The 11869-nt window shown below is 38.1% G+C and overlaps 1 protein-coding gene across 1 annotated transcript; it reads left to right on the top strand.

Moving 5' to 3' along the window:
- Positions 1-2124: 2124 nt before the first annotated feature.
- On the top strand, positions 2125-5091 carry LOC129115985 (interleukin-1 beta-like). Its single transcript, XM_054627119.1, has 5 exons — positions 2125-2179; positions 2643-2890; positions 3373-3537; positions 4290-4423; positions 4542-5091. The coding sequence occupies exons 2-5, from the start codon at positions 2668-2670 to the stop codon at positions 4785-4787; spliced, it is 768 nt and encodes a 255-aa protein (XP_054483094.1). The 5' UTR covers positions 2125-2179; positions 2643-2667; the 3' UTR covers positions 4788-5091.
- The last annotated feature ends 6778 nt before the right edge of the window (positions 5092-11869 follow it).

The raw sequence follows: 11869 nt of genomic DNA, 5'->3' as shown, positions 1-11869 counted from the left end.
GATTTGTGTTTCATATTTGTTCACTCAGGGTTTGGGAAATGATAAGGGACTTCACAATACCCAGTACCCAACCAGTATTCCCATGTTCCTAACTGGCTGTATAGCATTAGTGCACTTCTGAGGCACTGTTAATTTACTTGAATATGTTAATTTGATGATACTTTGTACTTTAAACAAGTGAGATTTTACACACAGCATTTCTAACCATCCAACCAGCGGATGCATTTGTAATAATGAAATGAAATTAAAAATAATGTACAATATTCTGACATTCTGAAAGAGTGCTTTGACTTTTGATAGTAGAGTTTTCTTAAAATATCATGGTCTTCATGGTCTACCAGTTTTTTTTAAATGGCCTATTTCCTGTTTTATTTAAAATTTTACTCCTCATGTGTCATTGTTAGTGTTACTTCCTTTTTTTTTTCGGAGTTTGCACAATTTTCCAATTGTCTGGCCTGTGTGGATCAGTTTCACCTGTCCTTGTACTTTTTCATTATTTTTGAGTATTGCTATACAGAGGATACCTTATATTTCTGTAAACAACCTAAATACTTGTAACAGAGTTTCCCCTGATTAAAAGCTCATTGTTTGAGTATACGTATTTATCTTTAAATACTTTAGGACTGGTCAGAAGTGGAAAGTAACAAGAACATTTACGCATGTATTGTACGAGTACCATTTAAATTAATCCTACTTGTACATTACTTGAGTATTTTTTTTATTATACTTGATACCTTTATACTTTACTACAATTCAGAGGCAAATATTATTGAATTTAATTTTAATAACTTTAATCCGAATCTAAGAAGTAACTAATGATGTAAAATATGATCAACATATAAATTCAGATGTTTTTTTCATGGATTAAGATAAATCTTTATTGATCCCTGTGAGGGGGAATATACAAGCACTCCAGCAGTGTGTTAAGCAGTTATAAAATATTTTACAATATTATAAATTAAACACATTAATAAACCTATAATTATAATCCAATAATGTAATATATAATACCCTGCAATGTACCATTCACGTAACAATCATGCATGACTTGCTCAATAATAGTTATAATAGTTGTAATAGTTATTCTGTCTGTATATGTAATATTTCAGTTATTGTGGATTCTTTACTGTTTTTATTGCTTATTTATAATTCTTGTTTTTTTTATCTTGTTTTTTTTTTACTATATCTCTTGTTTGCACTTTACCCTCTGCTACTGTAATCCTGTAAATGTCCCCGCTGCGACTAATAAAGGATTATCTTATTTTATCTTATCTTATGACTTCATAACTTTCACTTTTGGTACTTTTAAACTAATTATATTTTTATGATAATACTTTTGTACTTTTCTGTTCTATTCAGGACATATTAAACACCTCCAGAGTCAGAAAATTGGCCGAAAAAAGGAAATTCCTCCCATGTGCGGACCTGTACAACTTTTATGATGTTTTGTACAAAGATTTTATACTATACTATGAAAATGTCATATTTGGTTTCTTTAACTACGACAAAATAAATGAGGAAAGGGCGTATATCATGAATCTATTAATTATTCTTGCCAAATTTTATATACAGTACCAGTCAAAAGTTTGGACACACCTTCTCATTCAACTACTTTGAAGAATCTAAAATATAAAACATATTCTGGTCTGTTGAGCATTTGTTTGTTTACCACATAATTGATTGATTATGATGGTTATGATTATTGTTTATGATGTGTTCCTTCATAGTTTGGATGTCTTCAACATTAATCTACAATGTAAAAAAAAAAAGAAAAAAAAAAGAAATAAAGAAAGAAAATAAAGATAAAAATAAAGAAAAATAAAGAAAACCATTGAATGAGAAGGTGTGTCCAAACAACTATCTAATAATAATAATATCTGTATTTCATTAGGATTATCTCATATGTATTGCCACATTTTTTGCATGTCTGTCACAATCACACTGTACACCTGAGCCCAGTGTGTACGACAGCAGTGTGTAAGTACAGTATTTCATCACAGCGGATCTCCAGTGAGTGTAGCTGTCAAGACCAACTCATTTCCTGTCTGAAAGGGAAAATTCCCTCTGCGACTCTGGTGATTGTATAAAAGCCCTGCAGGTCGCCACAGGCAGACACACAACACTTACAGCAGGACGAACCAAACACTAAAAGCAACTTCTTATCTACTGACTTTAACAGGTAAATTTACTTTTCTTTTCATTGTTTTTTCTCTTTTGTCTTGATCTGGAGCAGGTTTTAAACAGGATCTTTGCTTTTAATACTTTGATAGGACACATTCAGGGTGGTTTATTTAACATACTCTTCTGCCTGTTGTGTCATTAATAATCTGCTATAAGATTCATTATGTTTCTGTCAGAGGAAAATCTTTAAACTTCATCTATGAAATGTCTTCTGGTCCAGATAATTGTGTGTGTTTTTAATTCCCATCTCATTCAATGTGGCAGTTGAAGTGCCTTTTGTCAAGTGTTGATACAGTAGTGAGTCAGAAATAACTGAAAATAACTTTTATATTTAAGGATATTGAATAGAAAAAGTTAAACATTTGGAAAGAATTGTAAAAAGGTAGAATTGAACCTGAAAATCCTGCTTTCCGTGAATGTTTTGTGTTTAAGTGACACTGTAAAAATTGTCTTCCCTGCAGATTTTCCTTGCTTCAGATAAAAAAGATGGAATCCAACATGAAATGCAACGTGAGCGAGATGTTTTGCCCCAAGATGCCCAAGGGAATGGACTATGAGATCTCCCATCACCCGCTGACAATGAAGCACGTTGTCAACCTCATCGTCGCCATGGAGAGGTTTAAGGGCCACAGCCACTCAGAATCCCTGATGAGCACCGAATTCAGAGACGAGGACCTGCTCAACATCATGCTGGAAAGCATCGTGGAAGGTAATCACACAGAGGAGACTTTATTTCAACGCCATCTCATTCAAAAAAAGCACTTTCTGTGCTGGTTTCTCTGTTTACAACACTTAAAAGTTCCTGAAGAAAGCCAAATAAATCTGTATATGTAGAAACAGATATGCTGCCATCAGGAACAGTGGGGAGTGACTTATTGATAAGGAGTTTACATGATCTTGTTGTTATCACAGATCCACCCACACTTTCTTTCATTTATTGCTTTGTTTGACAGACGTCTTCTTTCTTTTCCTATTAATGTTGTCTAAAATCACCATAATATAATATATATCTGCAATGAAATTGTTGATAAACTGCAGTTAATTACCCAGAGAGGTGCTCAGATTTCTGGCTTTCAACACTCGCAAATTCTAAAGTTGTTGTTGAAATTACTGCTGCTTCCTCAAGAAAAGAAAAGAAAGATTAGAAATCACAACATCACTAATCAGGTGTGCCTCTATTTTCCCCCTCAGAGGAAATCTTATTTGAGCGTGGTTCAGCTCCAGAACCTAAGATCAGCTGGACGGGCGAGCAGCTGTGCAGCATGACCGACGGCGAGAAGAGGAGCTTAGTTCAGGTCCAGAGCAGCATGGAGCTCCACGCAGTGACGCTGCAGGGAGGCGCTCAACCCAGAAAAGGTGATTACATGTGAAAGTTAGATCTGATGGTGAGAAAATCAATCACCAAAAAAGTTAATGGTGGATATTTAAATTTAGGGATGACAGGTTTGTTATAGTTCATCTCGCAACTGTTGGTTTTATATTTGAACTGAAGCTGTTCAAAGATGATGTTTTATTGGGCTTCCTCCGGGAAATAGCCAGTAGCATAATTGATGAACTTATATCTCAATTTATTTGACTAACTAACAAGCTAAAAAGTTTTTAATGTAAAATCTGAATCACTAAAATAACAAGTAACTATAGCTGTCAAATGAAGGTAGTTGGCTATTGTTATAATTATTAATAATAAGAATAAGAACACAAATGACAATTATTATTATTATTTTTATTGTTATAGTAAATATAATAATTATAAGGCCCAACAAAAGCAAGACAAAATAAAGGTAACATTCAAACCCTGATAAAACAGAACAATAGATGAAACAATAAAAGCAATTGACACGAGATAACACAAGACTATAAAGTACAATGTTTCCTTTTTTAATGTAATGGAATAGAAGTTTAAAGGAGCAGAATCCCTGGTGTAACTGATGATATTGGATGCTTTTTTTAATCTCAAATGTTTATCATAACGACGCCTTGCCTTATTCCTGTTGTACAAATGCAAATGTGACTTTAGTTAAATACACTTAGTAGCACCATGACAGAGGAGGACACAGTCTTTCAGTTTTTCAATAAAAATGAACCTCTATCCTCTCCTCTCTCCTCAGTTCTCCTGAACATGTCGACCTACTTGCACCCGGCACCCAGCGTCATGGGCAGAACCGTGGCTCTGGGCATCAAGGGCACAGATCTCTACTTGTCTTGCCGCAAAGATGGTGCCGAGCCAACTCTGCATCTGGAGGTAAAAACTCCTGACTTAGTACATGAATCTCTCATAAAGATAACACACTTTGTGGTCTTAATAAAGGGCAATGCAGTGACTCCGATGACCCTTGACCCTTTGTCTTTTTTACACCCAGACTTTGGCGAACAAAAGTCTGCTGACTGGATTGGGCACGAGAATTGGCTTGGACAGCGACTTGGTGCGGTTTCTCTTCTACAGACAGGACACCGGGGTGAACATCACCACCCTCATGTCCGTCGCCCAACCCAACTGGTACATCAGCACGGCGCAGCAGGACAACAGGCCGTTGGCGATGTGCCTGGAGTCCACCCAGCACTCCCGCATCTTCAGCATCCGAGAGGAGGTCGAACGTCAGGGATAAAAAAACCTGCCAAGATCTGTATCCAGGGGGCCAAGTTTGGCCCTCTGAAGAAGAAAATGTCTGATGTTGAACGGAGCGTAAAATATACTGCACTTCAGCTATTTAGATTTTTTTTTTTAAAACAGCAACAAAGACACTGCAGCTGTCTGGTAAAAAGTTGCGAGTATTACAGAGCTTCTATTTACTGTATGTACCAAGTACAGAAAGTGAAAAGCTTTGTGTATTGACTTATTAAGTCTAGTTTCACCAGTAGAGGGCACCATTGTGCTACTCTGGTGAACACCCTGTTTATTTATTGTGCTAAATGACATGACTTAATGCTTTTATCTATTAATGTATTTATGCACTATTTTAAAAATATATATGTATATTTATTTGCAAATCTGCGTACTAACAATTATTTAAATGATGTGCAGTGAAATATTTAATAAAGCCTTTTAATTTACTTGGATTTGTGTTTCATATTTGTTCACTCAGGGTTTGGGAAATGATAAGGGACTTCACAATACCCAGTACCCAACCAGTATTCCCATGTTCCTAACTGGCTGTATACTATTAGTGCACTTCTGAGGCACTGTTCATTTACTTGAATATGTTAATTTGATGATACTTTGTACTTTAAACAAGTGAGATTTTACACACAACATTTCTAACCATCCAACCAGCGGATGCATTTGTAATAATGAAATTAAATTAAAAATAATGTACAATATTCTGACATTCTGAAAGAGTGCTTTGACTTTTGATAGTAGAGTTTTCTTAAAATATCATGGTCTTCATGGTCGACCAGTTTTTTTAAATGGCCTATTTCCTGTTTTATTTTAAATTTTACTCCTCATGTGTCATTGTTAGTGTTACTTCCTGTTTTTCGGAGTTTGCCCAATTTTTTTTTTTTTTCTGTAAACAACCTATATACTTGTAACAGAGTTTACGCATTTATTGGACAAGTACCATTTAAATTAATCCTACTTGTACATTACTCAAGTATTTTTTTTATTATACTTGATACCTTTATACTTTACTACAATTCAGAGGCAAATATTATTGAATTTAATTTTAATAACTTAACTGCACTACATTTATTTTTAACAACTTTAATCCGAATCTAAGAAGTAACTAATGATGTAAAATATGATCAACATATAAATTCGGATGTTTTTTTTCATGGATTAAGATAAATCTTTATTGATCCCTGTGAGGGGGAATATACAAGCACTCCAGCAGTGTGTTAAGCAGTTATACAATATTTAAAAATATTATAAATTAAACACATTAATAAACCTATAATTATAATCCAATAATGTAATATATAATACCCTGCAATGTACCATTCATGTAACAATCATGCATGACTTGCGCAATAATAGTTATAATAGTTATTCTGTCTGTATATGTAATATTTCAGTTATTGTGGATTCTTTACTGTTTTTATTGCTTATTTATAATTCTTGTTTTTTTATCTTGTTTTTTTTACTATATCTCTTGTTTGCACTATACCCTCTGCTACTGTAATCCTGTAAATGTCCCCGCTGAGACTAATGAAGGATTATCTGATTTTATCTTATCTTATGACTTCATAACTTTCACTTTTGGTACTTTTAAACTAATTATGTTTTTACGATAATACTTTTGTACTTTTCTGTTCTATTCAGGACATATTAAACACCTCCAGAGTCAGAAAATTGGCCGAAAAAGGAAATTCCTCCCATGTGCGGACCTGTACAACTTTTATGATGTTTTGTACAAAGATTTTATACTATACTATGAAAATGTCATATTTGGTTTCTTTAACTACGACAAAAAAAATGAGGAAAGGGCGTATATGATGAATCTATTAATTATTCTTGCCAAATTTTATATACATAAATGTACAAGCCAAAGGACTATTTTTTGTGTTTTTTATGAAGAGTTTGAATTATATTTAAAAACCATTAACTACTGTCACAAAAAAATACGGAAAGTATTCAGACCCCTTTAAATTTTTCACTCTTTGTTTCATTGCAGCCATTTGCTAAAATTGAAAAAAATTTGCAAATTTATTAAAAAAGAAAAACTGAAATATCACATGGTCATAAGTATTCAGACCCTTTGCTGTGACACTCATATTTAACTCACATGCTGTCCATTTCTTCTGATCCTCCTTGAGATGGTTCCACTCCTTCATTGGAGTCCAGCTGTGTTTAATTAAACTGATTGGACTTGATTAGGAAAGGCACACACCTGTCTATATAAGACCTTACAGCTCACAGTGCATGTCAGAACAAATGAGAATCATGAGGTCGAAGGAACTGCCCAAGGAGCTCAGAGACAGAATTGTGGCAAGGCACAGATCTGGCCAAGGTTACAAAAGAATTTCTGCAGCACTCAAGGTTCCTAAGAGCACAGTGGCCTCCATAATCCTTAAATGGAAGAAGTATGGGATGACCAGAACTCTTCCTAGACCTGGCCGTCCAGCCAAACTGAGCAATCGTGGGAGAAGAGCCTTGGTGAGAGAGGTAAAGAAGAACCCAAAGATCACTGTGGCTGAGCTCCAGAGATGCAGTAGGGAGATGGGAGAAAGTTCCACAAAGTCAACTATCACTGCAGCCCTCCACCAGTCGGGGCTTTATGGCAGAGTGGCCCGACGGAAGCCTCTCCTCAGTGCAAGACATATGAAAGCCCGCATAGAGTTTGCCAAAAAACACATGGAGGACTCCCAAACTATGAGAAATAAGATTCTCTGGTCTGATGAGACCAAGATTGAACTTTTGGCGTTAATTCTAAGCGGTATGTGTGGAGAAACCAGGCACTGCTCATCACCTGCCCAATACAATCCCAACAGTGAAACATGGTGGTGGCAGCATCATGCTATGGGGGGGGGTTTCAGCTGCAGGGACAGGACGACTGGTTGCAATTGAAGGAAAGATGAATGCGGCCAAGTACAGAGACAATCAATTTATTATTTAAAGTGCAAAATCACCATGGTACATGGTCTCAATACACTTTACAAAATATCAAGTACAATAATAACAATATTAAAACAATATTAAAACACCACAGGAATATGATAAAACAGTTAAAAATTAGTTTAAACCAAAGTATTGAGTAAAAAGGTATGTTTTAAGACGGGACTTGAAAATTGCAGTGGATGAAGCTTCTTTGATACATAGTGGGAGGCCATTCCATAGAAAAGGAGCACGGTAGGAAAAGGCCCTGCCACCAGCAGACTTTTTATTGATTGGTGGGATGACAAGGAGGTTAGAACTAAGAGAACGGAGTGGACGTGGCGGAATGTAGGGAAAAAGTAGATCAGTTAAATAAGAAGGTGCAAGTCCATTTAATGCCTTATAAGTTAAGAGAAGAACTTTAAAATCGGCTCTAGCCTGAATGGGCAGCCAATGTAATGATGCCAGGACAGGAGTTATGTGACAGTACCTACTTGTTTTTGTTAAGAGTCTGGCGGCTGAATTTTGCACAAGCTGAAGGCTCCTAGTAGAACAGATGGGGAGGCCAGAAAAAGGACATTACAGTAATCCAAACGGGAAGACACAAGGGCATGGAGAACCACCTCGGCGCTACGCCGGGACAGAGCAGGGAGGATTTTAGCAATGTTGCGCAGATGAAAGAAGGCCGACCTGGTGGTTTCCTTGATGTGAGTCCGGAAAGTCAGGGTTGGGTCAAAAGTAATGCCTAGGTTTCTAATGTGCGTGCTTTCAGAGATTGAACAGCCATCGATATTAAGACAGAGACTCTCAGAGAAGTACTTGTAGTTATTGGGCTTAATCACCAGCAAATCAGTCTTAGCAGTATTAAGCATGAGAAAGTTTTGACTCATCCAGGTCTTGATTCGGCGAACACATGATTCCAGATTTTGTATATGGGAGGGGTCATTAGGCTGTAGTGGGATGTACAGCTGTGTGTCGTCAGCATAGAAATGGAACTTTATACCATATTCGGCAATTATCATACCCAGAGGGAGCATGTAGATACAAAACAGCAGGGGCCCCAGGACAGACCCCTGGGGCACACCAGTGGTAACCGTAGAGCATTCTGACAAAGAGTTATTGAAACTGACACATTGGGATCTACTAGATAAGTAGGACTGGAACCAGGAGAGCGCCAGCCCGTGAATACCAACGTAATGCTCCAGTTGGTGTAGAAGCACACAATGATCTACTGTATCGAAGGCCGAACTTAAGTCAAGAATTAAAAGTAAGGAGGCTGATCCAGAGTCAGCAGTGACAAGTAGGTCGTTAACTACTCTAGTTAGGGCAGTCTCAGTAGAGTGGCAGGAGCGGAAACCAGACTGAAAATTGTCAAAGAGATTATTGGCAGAAAGGTGGAGAGTCAGTTGATCAGCAACAATTCTCTCAAGTATTTTAGATAAGAAAGGCAGAGTGGAAACAGGTCGATAATTTGCAAGAACCAGTGGATCGCTATTGGGTTTCTTGAGGAGTGGTTTAATGATAGCAGATTTATAGGTTAAGGGGACACACCCCTCAGAGAGGGAAGTGTTAAAGATGGCACGTATAGGGGCACTCAGAATAGGAAAGAGTTCCTTAAGGAGGTCAGAAGGGATGGGATCTAGTGAACATGTTGTTGGCTTTGAGGCGGCAACCATTGAGGCCAGGGCCTCAGCAGAAATAGGTTTGAACTGAGAGAGTGAACTCGTGGACCAGGACACAGAGCACTGGCTGGACATGGTACTAGAGGGCTGCTGGCTAATGATATTGTTCCTTATTTGGGAGATTTTGTCGGTGAAAAACTCTAGAAAATCATTAGCTGTGAAAGAAGAGCTCAGAACCGGTGAAGAGTGTGTAAGCCTGGCCACAGTATTAAACAGGACCCGATGATTGTTCTTATTGGTATTTATCAAATTGGAGAAATAAGAAGATCTGGCAGCAGAAAGTGCATGTTTATAATGTTTAAAGCTAAGAGTCCAGGCGAGGCGTGAGGACTCAGATTTACAGGTGCGCCATCGGTCTTCAAGTTTACGACAAGCCCGTTTTAAAGAGCGAGTGAGGTCGGAGAACCAAGGTACAGATTTAGTTCGAGTGCCTCTACTGGTTCTAAGAGGAGCAAAGAAATCAAGCGATTCTGACAGTGCACTGTTTAGGCCATCTGTAAGGTTGTTGACAGACATAGACGTGTTGGAAAGTGACTCAAGTTTATCGGGCAAATGATCAGCTAGAAGGGACTTAACATGGTTGTTAATGACACGAAAAAAATGAGGGTTAGATTCAGAGCGATTTGTCTGTGCATGCGTGAGAAGGTTAAAAAAGATACAAGAGTGATCCGAGACCGGGACCTGAAGAATAGAAGGGAGGTCAGTAGTAATATCCTTTGTACAGACTAGATCCAAAGTATTACCGAGATTATGAGTGGGGCCAGTGACATGTTGGATGAAGTTGAGACTAAGAAGAAGGTCCAGAAATTCGGTAGCTTTGGAATCCAAAACATCATTAATGTGAAAGTTCAGGTCACCGAGCAGAACTATTTTGTCGTACTTAATCAAGGCGGTAGATAAAAATTCAGAGAACTCAGTTAAAAAAATGGGATTAAACCTGGGTGGTCTATAAATGAGTAATGCCAGGATATGTTGGCGGTTTCCAATAAGGATGGCCAGGTACTCAAAAGATGTGAAGTCACCGAGTGAACATACTGTACAGGGAAATTGATTAGAGAAGATAACTGCAAGTCCCCCACCCGTTCTGTCTTTCCTAGCGGAGAATAAGAAGCTATAGTCAGGGGGAGACGCCTCAATAAGAACAGCACTGGCAGTGGAGGAAAGCCAACATTCAGTGAGGAAAAATAAATGCAGCCCATAGTGAGTAATAAAATCATTAATATAGGATGTCTTGCTGGAGAGTGACCTAATGTTAAGTAAAGCACAGCTGAGGTCGGCAGGTGGAAGAGCTGGAGGGACAGGAACTGATTTTATACTAATCAGGTTAGATGTGACCCTCCCATGAGTGCTGGAACGATTAACTTTATTGGGATCAAGATTGTTGCTATGAGGACAGTGAGAGCGTTTCGACAGGATGCAACGCCTGTCAGTAACTCTAATAGGGATATGAGTGCAGATAGAAGTTGGAATTGACATTGGAAAAGAGGTATGAGGATTTGCTGCAGGTTTTGCTGCTGCAAAAGAACTAGGTGGAGTAAAGGGGCCAGAAGTGCAAACATTAAAGATGACAGCAGGACCCGCACTGTCAGAGACAGTGTTGTGACAGGAAGACAACGTGTGCAGGGCAGAGTCTTGCTGGGAAAAGCATTATTTCAGGCTGAAAGCAATGAAGTTAATAAAATTGCTTGTTAATCTTTCAGACCCTTTCCTATTCAAGTGTAAGCCATCAAATTTAAAGAGATCACGCTCAGTCCAGAAATAGTCAAAATTGCTGATAAAACCCAGGCCTGTTGCAGTGGTGAAGTTCTGCATCCACGTGTGCAGACTGAAAAGTCGGCTAAAACGCTCTGAGCTTTTGAGCAGGGTGGGAATAGGGCCAGAGAGAACACACCTCTTCCCGAGGCTTTCAACAGTGTGAATCAGTGACTCAAGATCAAGGTAAAGTTTGCAGGAGCGTCTGGACATGACGTCATTTGTGCCAGTGTGCAATAGAACAGTGTGAACAGATGGGTGGAGATCAATAAGGACAGGTATCCGTTCTATAAAGTCAGTAGTAATCCAAGCACACAGCTAAAATAACAAAGGAGTGGCTTCGGAACAAGTCTGTGACCATTCTTGACTGGCCCAGCCAGAGCCCTGACCTAAACCCAATTGAGCATCTCTGGAGAGACCTGAAAATGGCTGTCCACCAACGTTCACCATCCAACCTGACAGAACTGGAGAGGATCTGCAAGGAAGAATGGCAGAGGATCCCCAAATCCAGGTGTGAGAAACTTGTTGCATCATTCCCAAGAAGACTCATGGCTGTACTAGCTCAAAAGGGTGCTTCTACTCAATACTGAGCAAAGGGTCTGAATACTTATGACCATGTGATATTTCAGTTTTTCTTTTTTAATAAATTTGCAAAAATTTCTACATTTCTGTTTTTTTCTGTGAAGATGGGTTGCTGAGTGTACATTAATGTGAAAAAAAATGA

The sequence above is a fragment of the Anoplopoma fimbria genome, unplaced genomic scaffold (assembly GCF_027596085.1).
Source record: "Anoplopoma fimbria isolate UVic2021 breed Golden Eagle Sablefish unplaced genomic scaffold, Afim_UVic_2022 Un_contig_7864_pilon_pilon, whole genome shotgun sequence".
In the NCBI taxonomy this organism is placed as follows: Eukaryota; Metazoa; Chordata; class Actinopteri; order Perciformes; family Anoplopomatidae; genus Anoplopoma; species Anoplopoma fimbria.
This window is presented reverse-complemented; position numbering and strand designations above follow the sequence as displayed.